Here is a 17136-nt window from a genome sequence, read left to right as displayed (position 1 = left end):
ACAATTTATTGTTTAATCATTCCTCTATTATTAAGTATCCTTTCTTAACTTCTAACCTATCCCATTGGCTCTCAAAGCCCCTGCCTCCCACCCAAGCATCAAACCATATAGCACAAAGTCCTCCCAACGTACCAAACATGGGCCCACTCACAATATTATACATCAATTACCCAGGTCCAGGGCAAACCGAAGTTCCCATTTTACAATGATTAGAAGGTGATGAAGGTGAGAAGAAAAACAAAAAGATGATGAGAGGAGTAAAGAAGAGAATGGAGAGAGAAAAGAGTGGTCTCTGAACAGGCACCTATCATTATTACACAGAACTGTTACAGTGCATCAATGAAAAGATGGCAATCATTTTAGAATGGTAACTGACCCTTGCTCTGAGGGGTTACTGACATGACTTGATGCTAATATAGCCCATCACCTTTTCAAATGTAAGAAATAAAAACTATCAAAATAGGTGATTCCTTCTAATAGTCTCTGGAAGAGAATGGATGATGAACTGCATCTATCTCCATTCCAATCCAATAACCATTTATTAAGTGCCTACTATGTGTCAGGTACTATGTTACTATAATAGCTTCTATTTTACTTCACAACTTTCACCATATCAAAGATTCCAAAATCTATGCATGTCTCAGTCCTAGTTTCTCTTCAGAGAGCCAAATGGCACCACTGTCTACACAGTTTCCATCTCCAAATGAAGATCTCAATGTGGCTGTTCCACAACTAAATAAAAACTCAACTTATCTAAAATAGTGTGCACTATATTTCGCTCTAAGCTAGTCCAAAGCCCTCAAAACTGCACCTCCCCTAACAAAGAGCACTCTTCTCACTCAATCATTCTCTACTACCACTGGACGAAGTGTCAACTGGCCCAGAAACTCTGTAGCTAAAATTTCTGGGCAGTATACTATAAAATGACTAGTCATGTTATAGCCTCTCTCACCTTTGGAGAGCAACACAATCCAGTGAAGATGAAAATATCTACTCAAAATTGCATTAATTATTTGTATTCCCAACACCTGATTCATTCATTCTCCACCTTCCCATGACTGGATTTAATGGTTTACTGTTCTTTTTTCAATCGCTCTCCCTTTCTCCAACCTATCCTACATAATCACACCTAATAATCTCCTTAGAATACCAACTGTCCTACTCAAAAACCCCTCTGCTTTTAGGAAAATGTCTGAACTCCATAGCCAGGATTTAGGAGGTATCCATAAATACTTCCCATATTCTCAGTGAACCTGTCTTCCAGTGCTCCCTAACATGAGCCCACTCCCTAGACTCACCTTTTCCTTCCATTCCAGTCTAGATCTGAAATACAGATACTTTGTTATCAAGTCTCACTTCTGTATACTAATACTCAGAAGCACTAGAATAATAAAATTAAAACTGGTAGATACTTCATTCGACAAGATTAAGTCACTAGGATTTTATTGAGAACTTCTGAACCAAAACTTACTAGTGATACTGCCAATAGTTCCCTTCTTTGCTTTTCCTTCCCTGATTTAGGTACGAAGATTATATTCATCTTGTAAAGCAGTTTGGGAGAGCGCCTTCCTCCATTTTTGAGAAAACTTTGTATAGAACAAGATATCATTTTTTTCTTAAACATTTGATAAAATTCACCTATAAATCCATCAACAATCACTCAGACCTATCCCACTCACATATTCTCAAATGGTCTGCATCCATCCAAAGACTTATTATTTAGTTTGCATGGGTGGTAGATGCAAAGAACTATGCTGGAGTGCTAGGGTTACAAACAGAAAAACAAGAGAGTCCCTGGCCTTAAGGAGCTCACATCCTAATGGCCAGAGACTACACCTAGAAAGTTCACCTGGACAGCAGATGAAAAGAGTCCAGGGTCCTTAGGAAGACAGTGGCAAAACAGACTGCAATACATCTTTAATTTCATTTCCACTGATAAATCATTATCAGTTTCTGGCACAGAGTGACTTGACAGTGCCTAGAACTTTGGTAGAGAAAACGTGCTTTTCTAAATCTTCAAGTGACTTTGGCTGCACAGGGAAGAAAAGGATGCAGCTGCTAAACCACATGCTAAATCCTCTCCATAAGGGTGGAGATCTCTGGCTTATGGCTCTAGGCACTGTGACAGAACCAGGATACTGCTAGGCCTGGGATTCTTGGGTTTACCTGCCTATTCGTAGCAACCAGTTAGTGATTTATGTTGCAGAAGAGGGGCCCCTTTTCTGTATGGGTTGCTCTCTTTGAGGATGGCTGCTGGGGCTATATTGCAGAAGGCTCTCCTGGATTCACAGGGGGCTCAGGGTCCTGGGATGTCTCCACCCAGTCTGATGGGAAAGGGGTGACAAGTGGTTCAACTCTTACTCCATCGTGCCTCTCCTCTAAGAGTGCTCTGCTCCTTCAGCTATGTGGATTGGCCAGCCCATCTGGTGTCAGATGGTCAAAATGCAGGAGAAGGGACCGCTGGCCCCTTTCCAGGTTGCTCCCATAGGTGACAGGGAGGAGGCACAAGACCTTACCAAAACTTTGAAATCCCCTCAACACCTTGGACTATGTTCTACACTTACTTAATAAATATGCAGTGCCTTAAACCAGGGTTTCACAATACGTTAGGTTTGACAGACTGCTTTGGCAGTCCAATGAAACCAATGGACATCTCAGAATAATGGTTTAAATAAAACAATACAAAGAATTACAAAGAAAACTAATTACAAATTACATAGGATTACAAAGGAAACTGGCAGCTGGGCGGCTGAGCACTTGGTCTGAGTTCAAATCCAGCCTCAGGCACTTCTGAGTGATCCTGGGCAAGTCACTGCAGCTCAATTTGACTCAATTTTCTCAAATGAAAATCAGGAGAATAACAGCACAGACGGAGAAGGGTTGTTGTAAGGAACCAATCGGATCAATATTTATAAAAACGTTTAGCATGGTGTCTGGATATAGCAGACCTTATACAAATGCTCCTCCCTTTTCTCCTGTTCCTAATGATACTGAAATACTGGGAAATCCACATATTTAGAAAAACAAGCTGACATACCCCAGATGAATATTGCCTGCTCTAAGTACAGAACTGAACTCACGATTTCTTACAATAGTCCTAATGTACTGTCTTCTTGAGTGCTTGCTCCTCATTTCTCCCAGATTCTCTTTTAAGGATGTATTTTTTTCATAACCTAGAACAATTACTCAAAGTTTGAGCGACCTGGTGACCGAAGCTCAGGGACGACAGAGGGCTGGCATTCTTGAATGTTGGAATAGCATGACACAACATGCCTACCTCCTTTCCCTCCAGAGGTGTGAGACCAGTGGCTCTGAAGCCCCCAGACTAATGGATAAGCAGAAGGGCTACTGGGCAACAGGAAAAAAGAAATGACTAGATCATGAATAATACCCACCTAAACATTCTATCCTTCCACTGTCATCCTCGTACTCTCACCAGCCACAATCCCACCTCTACCCTAAGAACTATGACAAAAAACACAAGAGAATCCCAGCTCTTAAAGTTGTCTCTGACTTCCTAACAACGGGAATGGTTGATGTTAGGAGTAAGCCCGTTTAACAAGCCCCCAACAGGGAGAAACATGCTCACCTTAAATAAAGAACAATACCTGTTGTGAAATCAGGAAGGCCTTTATTAATTTTTACGTCCATTTCCCCCCCAAAAGGATGGGTAGCCTCCCCAGTAAGGTTACAGGAAGACTACAACACGTGCAGGAAGATGGGGCTTTTTATACTGTTTTCTAAACTTTGAATCTCCCGTGATACCTTGCCCTGGTCATGTGACTCCATGTTCTCCTCTCTGATAGGCCCTTCCTCACACAGCTCTTTGGGCCTGCAAATCAGTCCCTGACCTCCAATCTGTTCATGTTAGGTCACAACCCCTATCACCTAGGAATATGGACAACAGAACTTTACTTTCCACAGTCGATATCAGCTGATTCCCCAAACACCACTCTAATAATTCCCCTTACCTAGAATCAACACCTTTCTAAAGATCCCAGGAAGTCATCCTTAGTTACTGCCACTGATCTGAATTCCTGATGCATTTCTTATCTATCCCCACCACTTCGTCACTTGATCACATGTTCTACTTTACTTACATTACTTCACATTTTTATGTTTCTTGTTTTAGAGCTACTTTCTTGGATCATGGAGACCAGGAATCATATGATTTGTTTTTGTTTGTTTTTTTAAACCTCTATCAGCACCTTGGCACTGCACTTTAACATTTTTACCAGTGCATTCTAGTAACCTCTTGGCATCTCCAAAGAAGAAAACACTCTTAAAAACACAGCATCTCAAGCCTATAAATAGTTCTAATCAACTAAACAATCTCTAGGGCATTTTCAGACCCTGGCCCTGACCCTCACCTCAACACTGCCAAAGGCATCAGTCCACAATTTTACTTCCTAAAGCGTAGCAACCGCCTCATATAAAAGGAACGTGCTGTGGAAGGCTTCAGCTGATGCTGGCAGTGAAGAGCTTCTTCTGTAGTAAGGAACAGGCAGCAACCTGGCTGCAAAAGCCAGTGCTCCCAAGGGTGACACACCCCATGCAGGCACTACTCTAGTGGCTACAGCTTGGCTGACTTGCAGAATTTCACACTCCCTTCCATAAAGCCCCTTCTCTTTCTATCACAGGGCCAACAAAGACAGCAGAATGCTCAGGCTCTGTCAAATTCCATCTTTTTTCTTGCCTGCAGGATGCACAGCACTTGAACTGATGCCAACAAATGCAACCGATCCCTACTTCCAGGGCCAATGGAGGGGTGATTGCACACTTCTCTCCATTCCCACGAGCTAAGCATCAAGCAGGGTGGGAGAATGAGGGAATCTGTACCAATAAGTCTTATCTCATCCAGTTGTTTCTGAGGAACCATAAGGCTGTGGGTGTGGGTGCCTCTGACCTATTAGGATCCTCAGCTTAGTTACACCAGAATTCCTTTAAGGCTGTTTTCTCCTGAGAGGCGAGAAGACTGAAAGGAAGATGTGTCCAGTGGTATCTAGGACCCTCTCTCCACTACTAAAGGCAGCCACTTGATGGCGATATTCACCTACTCCCTTGGAATCTTTCCATGGAAGCAATGGTCAAAAGGGTAACATGTAACTTGGTCTGTCCAGGAGGATAACATAAATGAGTCTGTACAAACTAGGCAGCTTTGCTACTCTGAAGTTCCCCAGATTCAAATATCATTTCCCTTTCAGAGTGGGGAGAGAATTCCTAGATTTCTTCCCCATTCTCCATCTCTAATAACCATCCTTTACCAACTTACCACAGTCTTTATAAGGGCAGCCAAACAAGGTCTCCACATGGTCTGACTGCTGAAAAAAATGTTCCCAAAATAGGCTCAACTCAGAAGAAAAACTTTTTTTTAAATCCTTCTTGAACATTACCATATTCAAGTCAAGTTGTCAATGACTGGCTCCAGCAGAGGAAAATGCAAATCAGAAGAAGGAAAGATGAGAGACAAGAGCAGGTTTCTGCAAATCTCTGAGCATATTTCCTCTCTCCTGTACTTCCACATACAACCACATAACACATGCTCAGCTCACAAAGAATACCTGATGAGCAGGGTATGCATTTGTTTTACATAGAGAAGGAGGAAAATAAGCCACTGTGCTGTGGATGAAACGGAGCCTCAAGGGCAGGAGAAATACCCCAAAGCAAAAGAATAAAACGAAAGTCACTGGTGATTCATTGGTCAATTGGATCTAGAGAAATCTGTAACAGAAAGTCCTCCAAGACCTCTTAGCAGTCTTTAAATTCATCTCAATCAATCAATCAATCAATCACTAGACATTTATTCAGTGTCTATTATGTGTCAGGCACCGTGCTAAAGCACCAGGGATACAAAAAAAAGGCAAAAGATAGCTCACAACCTCAAGGAGCTTACAATCTAATAAGTGAGACAACGTGCAAGCAAATATAAACAAGGGAAGCTAAAAAAAGAATAGGAAATAATAAAAGGGAAGGCACCAGAACTCAAGAGGGATTGGGGAAGGCTTCCTGGGTCTTAAAGAAAACCAGAGAGGTCAGTAGTCAGAGCGGAGGAGGGAGAACATTGCAGAAACAAGTAACAGCCAGAGAAAATGCCCAGAGGTAAGAGAAGAGGGTCTTGTTTGTGCACCCGCCTGGATACTAGGATCAAAGAGAAGCTTTCAAAGAGTAAGGTTTGTTGCTACCCAATATCAACAATAGGAGAAAGCTAGCAGAAAAAGCAGTATTTATGATACTGTCCATGTTTATCTAGATAATGATATTGTTACCCCAAAAGAGCCAACTGAACTTCCGACTAGGCTTTTTAGTCCTTGTTTCTAAATACCTAACAGATCACAGGTTAAGCACCCTCCCCCCAAATTTGCCAGGTCTTTTAGACAGGAGACACCACTCCAGATAAAATCCTTCTACATCACCCAAAAGTCTAGCCCAAGTGACCAATCTTGGTTGCAGAAAATACTGAAGAGATGGGAGCTTACAGGTGTTCAGTGCTGTCTCTCACATCAAACTGGGTCATTCTGCTACACATGAAGACAAAACAATTACTGCCGTTTGATACTACATAGAAGGTTCAGCAAGGGACAGTGGAGAAGGAAGAAATTACTGTAATGTAATAAAAGGGATCAATAAAACTTAAAGAAAAACAGCATAGGGTCCAATTAAAATGCATAAAAAGTTCGATGCTTACTGGTCATCCATCAAGCACACACAGAGGAACATGAGGAAAGAGTCAAGTAAAGAGCAGTTCCTTAGCAGAGCTCAGGTGTTGAACGCTGCGAAGTTGGCATGAGCTGGAGATAAGGAAACAAAGTGATTCTCCAGGGGCAGCACTCTGAGGTCTTCTTCTTTAGCCAGTGATCAACAGTTACCATAGTGACAACTTGGCTTCTTAGAATACCTCTGGAGAACACAGGCCAGGGGCAATTTCTTTTTTTTTAGTCAGACTCAACAGAGGTCACCAGGATGAAGACAATCGTAAATAAGGAGAGCCTTAGCTAAAGAACAACCTGTCTGACACAAGGGAGGGGAGGGAGAAAGAGAGAAGGGTTTCCAAGACTGGAGAAAGGGGAAAGAGGAGGCTGGTCTTTTGTTGCTTTGCTACTTTCTGCCTGTGATGTCACTTAGACTATCTGTATTTCCTTGTCTGCAAAGAAACAAGGGCTGGACTAGAAAAAGAAGTCTTCACAGTGGGTGGAAGGCTAGGCCTGAAATCTGGAGGTCAAGTTCAAAGCCATCCTCACTTACTAGCTGTGTGACTCTGGGCAAGTGTATGGATAATGAATTTTTACTTATTGTTAATGTCATTTTGCTTCTAAATGGGTAGATCTTTCCCATTCATTAATAGGCTCCTATGACCCGCTTAAGTCACAGGTCAAGTCACATGGAACAGGAAGGGGTGGAGCAGGAAAAGGCAGAACTAGAGCAGAGCCAAGAGGAAGTAAGTCAGAGAGTTGTCAGAGCTGGGAAAGGTATTCTTTAGGAGAGCTTGTCTGTGATTGGTTTAAGGGAGCTGGTTCCTGGGAAGCCTAGCAGAGGGAAGGCTCAGGGATGGTAGTCCCCTCTGCTTTATTACTGTATATAGATTTATCTGTTTCTATGATGGATTTGGCTTTCTGGTGTCTGAATAAATGTTTTGGTTCTGTCTTCCACGTGGAGAGTCTTGTATTTTGTAATTCAGAATTGCACGGGCATATTCATTAGCATAGCAAGTCAGTTAACCTCTCTTTGTCTCAGTTTCCATAATTGTAAACTAGGGGTAATGGCACCTACTTCACAGGGTGGTTTCTCAGGATCTAATGAGGTAGTACTTTCTAAACATTTAGCACAGGGCCTCCTCTGTATCATAATAAAATCTGTTTCCTTTGTAATCCTATGTATTTCATTAGATGCATTTAAAAACATTCTGAAAAGGGACCATAAGTTCCATCAGGCTGCCAAAGGAAGCAAAAAAAAAAAAAGGTTAAGAACTCCTGCTCTAGATGAAACCTCATTTTATGAGATCCATTAAGGCTCTGAGAAAACAAGGGAGATGCATTTCGGGGATCAACACTGAAAAACTCCAAGTCATGGAAGACCCAGCAGAAGTAATGCAGTTTGTTGGAATAGAGCAGGGGAATGCACGTGATCAGAGGCAACACCATTTTGTAAAGTGTGCAGAAAGAGTGGGACCAAAGGCTAAGCACTGCACCCTATGGAGAATTCCAATCTCTCCTAGTGGTTCTTGTTGAAGAGGGTTCAGAGAAAGTCACAAGAGAATAGAGTGTTTAGGGGAAACCAGGTTAGGATTTACATATAAGTGTCTCCATGCAGTACTGGGTATTTTCTGAAAAATCACATGGCATTTGGGTTGAACAATTTAAGTCATACTTAAAATCTAATTGATTCAACAAATATTTACTGAGTACCCAATGTGCTCCCAGCACAGAGAAACTCTAAAGACAGTCTGCTCTCCACACAGAGCAAAAAAGAAAAAGACTTAGAAACACACAAGAGATAGCAAGGGGTAACAGAAAATATTCAACTAGGATTCAAGATATGGTTTCTAGTCCTGCTTCTTTGGCCACTTAATTGCTCAGTAAATTAAGCAATTCAACAAACATTTTTATTTATTTATTATTAATAGACTAATTATAGCTTTGAATATATGGAATACATGTCCTGGATTCAGGAAAACCAGAGCTAGGAAGGAAGGAAGGAAGGAAGGAAGGAAGGAGCGAGCTACATTAGCCAATCAGAATTGAGCAGTTGGGTTCCCCAGGGAGAAGCTATTACTACTCACAGACTGCTGATTACTGTTCATAGGACAAACAACAATCAGGAAAATAGGAAGGGATTAGACAAATCCCTAAGGGCCCTTTCAGGTACAAAATTGTAGGAATCTATTCTAAGGTGGAATGCCAAAGTACAAGAGAACAAAACCATTCAAGCTCACAGGAACAAGAAATTAATTCCACAGGGGAGGGACCCTGGACCCCTTCATGGCTGAAGTAGCATTTGAGATGAGTTCTTAGTGATGAGTAAGAAATAAGGAGAGGGAACTGTGAAAATAAAGAGAGGAAGCCTAGGGTGGAGAAATGCTTCAGAAGATACTGGAAGAGATGATATCCCTGAGTTAAGTCAGATATAAAATGCTGGAGGTGCCAAAAGTCATGCATTACAGGCATATGGAATTGAGAGCTGCCAATCATGTTAGAGAGTTGTGTTTTAGGAAGATTAATCTGGATTCTTCAGTGAAGTCCCAACCTGGTGTTTCATGATGGTGCAGAGGTGATTCTGGGTTTTCAAAGGCTATCTACGCCAGCTGAGCACAGGCTTTCAGTAGGTTTTCTGAAACTAGAGTAGGGACCAAAAGTGAATGTAAGATTAGGCCTAGTTAAACATGGAGAGAAATCCCGTAAACTGGATGCAATGTGAGGAGTGTTCCTGGCACAAAAACCTATAGACTCCAAAAAAAAGAAAAGTCATCATCTGTACTGATATAAAAATAGCTGATATTGTAAAAATCTCAAATATTGAAGCTCATGCAATAATATTTATAGTGTTCAGGTAGGCAATAGATAAGGAGAGCCAGAACTGGAAGGACAGCAATGGGGAAGGAGCAGAGGAAATGGAGACAAATTCAGAGACAGAAATCAACAGGAAATGCTGACTGATTCAATTCACATCAGAAGGAAGGTGACCACAAATAAGACATCCCATCATGCTCACTTCTTGCCCCTACACCTTTGCCACATATGGGAACACCACCACCTTCATCCACTTGGGCTCCCCTTTTATTTATTTATTTATTACATTATCTTGCCCCATTGGAATGTAAGCTTGAGGGCAGGGGTTGTCATTTGGCTTGCACTTATAAAAATATATAATGATACAGACCATAAATGTGCTCACTGTGCCATCTCGTCCTAAGCAATTCTTTTTCTATACCCACCCATGGATTCTCCATGGCTCCATGAGGGCTCACACTGCATGAACACTAGTGCAAAACTGCAGCAACTTTCCCTGTCTCTTTTTCCTAGATAATTCCTTTTAAGTCACTTCTGGTGAGAATGCTGAACCATGTAACTCTCCACTGCCTCAGGGTCACCTGCCATTCTGGCTCATCAAAGATTATGGGACTGTTTTGTGAATGACCACCATATATACTGCATGAGCAAAAAAAGGAATATTAAAAAGATGGAGTTTTGTCATAAGAAGGAGTAGATGACATGATTCAACAAATGCAATCAAGCCTGCTCTCTGCCATCCATTCAGATCAAAGATCTAGCTCACTATCAATCTGTAATACCTATCTGGGACATAATGTGCTAACGGACTTACTCAATGGGCTGCCCACTCAACTACACTAAGAAACAACATGTTACACTGGAGAGACCAAGGAGGCTTGAAACCAGGAAATCAAAGCATGCCTCTGACACTTACTAGCTACGTGTATAACTATGGGCAAGTCACTTAACCTCTGTCTGCCTCAGCTTTTCCATTTGTAAATTGGGACAACAATATCTATAGTATTATTATTATTATGTCACAGTCTGGGTAAAAGTCGTTGCATTTTGGTAAAAGGTCAAAGGTCTATTACACACAAAAAAATCCATATACTAAAAACGTCAAAGCACCAGGCAACAACCTAGTTATTTCAAGTAAAATCAAATATAAAATACAACCAACATCTTCTTCCTCCCTTACTACAAAAAGTAAATGTAAAAGTAATAGCTGGTCCCCTGGAGTTTATGGTAATCAGATTATATTATACTAAAAGCAACACAGATAACAAAATAGTCTTCTTGTAAAGGAGTAGACTGCTAAATTGTACACAACCTTCCTGTGAAGGGAAAAGAAGATGTTGGTGTGCTTTCTAGAAAACTTGCCTTTGGAACACATTTAAGCTAGACTATAATAAAAACTTTAGCAATCCAACACATTTGCACTATGCTGCTTAAATTTAAACTTCTCTAAGTGCTGCTCAAAGAAACTCATTTTACCTGTCAGGCACAAAGTTCAATAATTACTTCAGTGGATAAAGTCATATTCAATGCAGGCTGCATATCATTAGAAAAATATGTAGTATATAATAACAGCTTTTTCATGTCTTGGCAAGTTTTGCTGGACTATTTCTTCCACTTATTCTTTGTTACAGGGATGGCTCTTTGGGAGAATGATATATTAAGAAATAAATGTATGTGATACAAAACCAAAACATATCAATTCTTTTAAAAAGCCACCTTTAAACTGTAGACTATGGTATACTCCAATGGTCCATTGTTCTTGAATGTGCCGGGCACACAGTAGGTCCTTAATAATTGTACACTGAATGAATGTGGGAAGAGGGACTAAACTTGAAATGTCTGAAACTTCTAATCTCAAAAGAATTCCAGTAATTGGAATTGACCCAAAGAGGGAAGAGAGTTGACAAATAAGAAAGTGAAACAACACAAGGTTAAGTGATTTTCCCAAAGCCATACAGATAATTCTGGCAGACTTCTATCCATCTGAACTGTTGGTGTTTGTCAGAGAAGCAACGTTTTGTTCCTCTACTCATAAGCAAAGTGGAACACTGGACAGTCTTACAAATACCCTGCACCAACAGGGACCCACCTGCCTAAATGGAAACCCAAAAGGCTGTCTGTGATTTCTGTGGCTACAAAGGGTTTTTCCTCCACACACATTCTGAAAAATAAACACAATCACTTTTTAGGCGGCCACAAATTCTTACTTCCTCCGAGCAGAGAGGAAAGTTATGTTTATCTCTAAAATCAATTAAACAAAAATAAGGGAGGGTGGAGGAGGCATGGCGCTATCCTAAGAACAAAATACCCAACTCTCTCTGTGTTGTGAACTTGGCAAAGTCCCAAACCACTGAGCGTGCTTCATATTCATCATATATAAAATGTGATCTTTGTCACTCAGAAAAATTCCCAAGACATTAATGAAACTTGCAGATAAAAACTCTCCAGCTTAAAGGTGCCGCCTAGAAACTGAAGCCAATGCTCATAAAAGCCACTGCATGGCCTACTACAACAGCTCAGAAGTAAAAACAGAATGCAACAACTTTCAATCTTTTTGGTGCCATGGACAATCCCCTGGGCAGTGTGGGAAGTCTACATGTGTTAGTGAAAAGGGCAGGGTTCCACATGCCAGTATTTCTTTACCTTCTACACTGTACCCGTTCATTCAATAAGCACTTACTGAACCATGTGCAAGGCAGCATGCTGGGCCAACAGGAGAACAAATATGCAAAGCAGAATGTGCCTCATTAATAATGGCCAGAAAAGGTCTGACCATTCTGAAAACCAATTTGTAATAATGCTTCCCCAAAAAGTGAATGAATAAAATGTGTATACTCTTTGTTCTAGAGATTCCACTGTCTGTTACATATCCCAAAGAGGTCAACAGAAATAAAGATTACATGTATATCAAAATAGTCATAGCAGCACTTTTTGAGGCAGGAAAGACCAGGAAACAATTGGGGAATTGCTAAAATTGTGGTAAATGAATTTAATAGAATATTACTGCACTACAAAAAATTAAGAATTTAAAGACATGGAAAGATTTACAAATAACAATATACAATGAAGTAAGGAAAACCATAAAAACAATACACAAATAATGTAAAAGGGGTAAAAAAATGAAACTAAACCCGGACCTAGCCCAAGGTCCATTTCACTGCAAAGGCTGAAGACTATGGAGTACTGCATAGACTGTCAGAAAAGGTCAGTCAGCTAATACCATCCCCATGAGATAAACTTTCCATCTATTTTGTATATCTTGTATATATCAAATCACTTATTTATATACTGCCCTGCTCTCCCCATCCCCAATAAAATCTGAGTTCCTCCAGAATAGGGGCTACTTTTGCCTTTCCTTGTAAAGTTGTAAAGTTTTTCCTTAGAAAAGATCTTAACACATAGTACGTTCTTAATAAATGTGTTCTGATTTAACTTGTACAGATAGTCTGGCAGATAGGAAGTGCTTAATATATATTTTGAATCACTGATGATTGGTACTGCTAAACTATCTCTTCTCTCTTTTAAAATCTGTTAAAATTGGAAACTTTGATAAGGGGGTATAGGAGTCAGGGAGTAATATTTGGAAATGAATGGGCTGTACAAAAAACACCAATTTAAGAGAGGGGAGGAAATGTTGTTCAAGTAACTTAAAATTTAATCATACATGCCAATGGGATTCTCAGAGGAACACATGCACTTTGAAAACATACTATGAAAAATGAACATTCACAGATACATTGTAGTTTAAGCCCAGATTTTGTCCTACACATCAGGCTATCAAAAGGTACCAGAATCAATACAATCAATTCCAATTATTCCTACCCTACAATAATCAGGGAAATCTAAACCCCAGATGTCTATCCAGCAGGGTCAAAACCTGCTTTTGGGAAGCATGACTGGGCTGAATCTCTTTGAAGACATGGTGCCTAAAGCTAAAAAAAAAAAAAAAAAATCAACATTCCAGATTAGGCATCTTCTTTCGGCTTCTATGAAAGACAGGGCTGATAGGGAGAGGAGAGAAGAGACAGATGGATGGATGGACCGACAGATACACCTAGTTTCCAGAACTGCCAGGCTAATTAGTAACTGTTAGGAAGGGAAACCTTCCCTCAGCTATAGGGAGAACAGCATGAGATCCCTTCAGGGGGCTGGACCATCTAGTGATAAAGCACTTCCAGAACTAAATTTGGATTCCGACTTGGAAACACTCAGATCTCCCCAAGCAGGCTTGCCATAGCAATGAACTTTATTAGAGAGGGAAGAGATGAGATATGCCTGGGTGCGAATCCAAGCTGTTACTTCTAGTCACCCAACTGCAGCAAGAACCTCAACTTAACAAGAATTTCTCCCCATGTGGGATGGCTTCCCCATTTCCTCCCCTTCCCAAACCCACAAACAAAGCTAGGCACTCCTAGGAAATAAGTCTATCAGAGACGGAAAATGTTGCCAAATAAAACTTTCACAAGGCACAGGATTCAAATCCGACTTCCTGTGTGTCCTGAAGCAAGCAAGTCCTAAAAGAATCTTCCATTCCTCATCTATAAAATAAAAAGGAGTAAATAAATGGCCTCTGAGATCTCCTTCCAACTTTGGAATTAGAATCCTAGGATATCAGATCTGTTACACAAGACTTAGACCCCATGGGAAGAGTAAGATCTGTTCTCCTGAAGGTACTTTCTTTTTCTCAATTTCATATGCTCACTAAGGACATTTCAGCTAATAAAGTTAATATATTGGTTTTCTAGCACCAATAAATATCTAGGATGAGTCATATTTTCCTAGGTACGGATGTTAACTAAACCTCTCCCCATCTCATCTGTAAAATCTGGGAACTGGAAAAAACAGGCTCTCAATTGCTCTCCTAGTACAAAAAGGGTACAATTCTGTGACTGACAAACCTACAAAAGGAAGGACAAATAAATCCAAGTATCATGACTGGGGGAAAAACCCAGAAATCATGAAGACTTTATACATAATCAAACGATCCTCTATTATGACACATGAAACCTGGCCTGCACCTTCAAACAAAAACCTAGATCTGAATATAGCCCAGCCACAGGACACCAAGATTTCTAATCTCTAAGGTTTTCCTAAACATAGATGATAAAATTCCCCTTAATGTTCAAATAAAGAATAAAAGTTATCTAAGAAAAATTTTATCGTTATCTTAACTATCTCGGATTTTTCAAAAATGGCTCCTAAATTGGAATGTGAAAGGGGGTTAAAGAAAATTAAAATAGAAAATTTTTCCAGGAAAAAATGTACCCCATTTTTATCACAACTGAAGGTTTAGCTTCTAAGAGAAGAGCAGTTTGATGAGTAACCAGGTAAAGGCTTCCATTCACTGAAGATGGATAATAAAATAAACTGAAAGGATACAAATGCTAGGTAATTAATATTAAAAAGAAAACCCAAAAGATCTAAATGCAGTGGACAAGAACTATGCAGACTATAATGGAAATCAGAACAAGATTACACACCAAAACAGGATAAAGAAGAGCAACCAAAAAGAGACAGGAAAAGAGTAAACCAAAAGGGCAGACGAGGCACCTCAAGAAACTAAGTTCAAACATCATCTCAGACTATGTGACCATGGAGCAAGCTGTCTCACCATTCTGTCACTCAAGTTACCCCTCCAACCCTTCCTTCCTCACAGGGCTGTCAAAGAAAGGCACTTTGTAAAGCCATAAAAGTACTGTGTAGTAAATGTGAGCTAACATAATAAGAAACAGAGGGGTTTACAATAGGCAGAGATGCTAGGAGAGGGAGGATTCAATGGATAGGAAACCATAGGCATGAAGAATCCATTTCAGAACAGCTATTACCATTCAGGAAGCATCAAAACAAAACTTGAACCATTAGGGTTCCTTTATATTCTGTTATTTAAAGAAGGACAAACTAGGGATGGAAACTGCACACACCTCAACTATAAAATGGAGCTGTGACCGCCAAGTGTCTGGCCACTCACTGCACCCAGTCAGGCTAAAGGTGTAGAGCCCTTCTTGCACTTATTCTGGTATCTAGTGAGGCTATATGCCTGATGAGAGAATCAGCATCCAGCAATTACCCATCCAGACCCAAGTCAGGAAGAAAAGATGAAAACAATGAATGAATCACTTGTGCCTATGAATAAAGAAAGGAGATACAAAACATCGAGTTCTGTCTGCCTACCAATTCAACTCTCGGTAATGATACCAAAGCCACCTACGAATGCTGGCATTAAGAAATTGTCCTTACCACTTATCCATGTCTCTTTCTTCAAGAAAGGTTTGGCATATTTTGCTGCCTACTCTTACAACGTTTAACTTTGCATTTCTTCAAGAGGTTCCAAAATTCTCTCTGCACTCTTCACGTTGCCCTAAAAAGCAATGGTGTACAAATGCCCTCGCTGGGGCAGCAGGAAATTGGACATAACATCATTGGACAATCTAGTCAAGATTTCTTCTTCGTCTGGCCAGAGAAGCTGCTGGATCGCAGATGCTATTTATAGAAAGTAAACGAATTTCAAATACAGCTGATAACTCCCTCCTCACTTAGTCTATAATTATGTGTACCCACTATTACTGTGTAATTATTTGTGTACCATGTTATTATTTAAGTGTCCCTAATTTTGGACCTAGCAGGCCAAGGGCTCTGAGGGCAAAAGAGAAAACAGCCTCGTTAGCACTGATCATTGAAAAAGGAGGCCTCATTTTCAGCTTATGGTAATCTCTGCCATATTTCTCCCTTCCCAGGACTCTGAAGTAACTGTCAATTAAACATTAGAAACAGAAAACGGTGGCAGGAAGCAAAAACAGGGTTCACAGTGAGACTCCAGAATTCACAGATCTCCCTCTCTCATCTGTTCTTCCACACAGCTCCAGCTGTAACCCTGGCTCTGTCTCCTACAAAGATAATCCAAAAAAACCGTACAAGATATCAACAGATTTAACCTGGATAAAAAACATCTCACTATTCCTACTCACTGTAGAATCCTAAGAGGGAAGAGCTGCAAAGTCTACTATTTATCCACTCTGTCTTACTTGCTTGGAGCCGGCTAACAGGATTGTGCCAACAAAACTATCTGTCAGTGCTACTAACCCTGTGAGAAGCATGCTGACAGCCAGCCCCACCACAGATACACTAGGATTTCACACAAGACAAAAGGCTGAGGTTTTAGTTAGTTTTTAAAAAACTGGACTGCAAATTAATCGACACCAAAAGTATGTGTCTGTACCTGGGCAGGCAGTAATATTAAGTGGGTAATGGCCTGAAGGAAGTAAGAAGAACCCTCTGCCAAGGTGTCCCTTGCAGTCTTTTAAATAAATGGCAAATAATCTGATTTTGAAAACTGCTTTCTGAAGCTAATGCAAAGGAAAACAAGTCTGAAAGACTTCAAGAAGTCTGTTCGATGTGATGACCAATCATGTTTCCAGAAAGCTGCCAATGAAGTCTTTGTGACACCTAGGCAGTTGTGTGGTGTGACGGATGGGGGACTAGTCAAACTCCAATTCAACCCAAGACTAGCTGTGTGGTCTTGGGCACAGGATCACAGTTTCTTCACCTTCAAGATGGAAACAATAGCAAGCAGCACCTCTCTGACAGCGGAGTTGTTGTGAGGAGCAAATGAGATATTCATAAAGTGTTTACTTAG

The 17136-nt window shown here is 40.5% G+C and overlaps 1 protein-coding gene across 2 annotated transcripts in view; it reads right to left on the bottom strand.

The window, feature by feature from the left end:
• The window catches only part of JARID2 (jumonji and AT-rich interaction domain containing 2), a 334461-nt gene that overhangs the window by 174229 nt on the left and 143096 nt on the right, over positions 1–17136 (bottom strand). The window contains exon 1 of one of the 2 annotated variants that reach the window (XM_072603890.1): positions 6686–6743. The exons of the other annotated variant lie outside the window; for it this stretch is intronic. Coding sequence (XP_072459991.1) covers positions 6686–6692 — 7 coding nt within the window. The 5' untranslated portion in view covers positions 6693–6743. Of the gene's footprint in view, positions 1–6685; positions 6744–17136 lie in introns of those variants that run through there. 2 annotated transcript variants of the gene reach the window in all.

Source organism: Notamacropus eugenii, chromosome 4, assembly GCF_028372415.1.
Source record: "Notamacropus eugenii isolate mMacEug1 chromosome 4, mMacEug1.pri_v2, whole genome shotgun sequence".
NCBI classification, from domain to species: Eukaryota; Metazoa; Chordata; class Mammalia; order Diprotodontia; family Macropodidae; genus Notamacropus; species Notamacropus eugenii.
The sequence above is the reverse complement of the archived record's forward strand: the minus strand, read 5'-3'. Positions and strand labels throughout refer to the sequence as shown.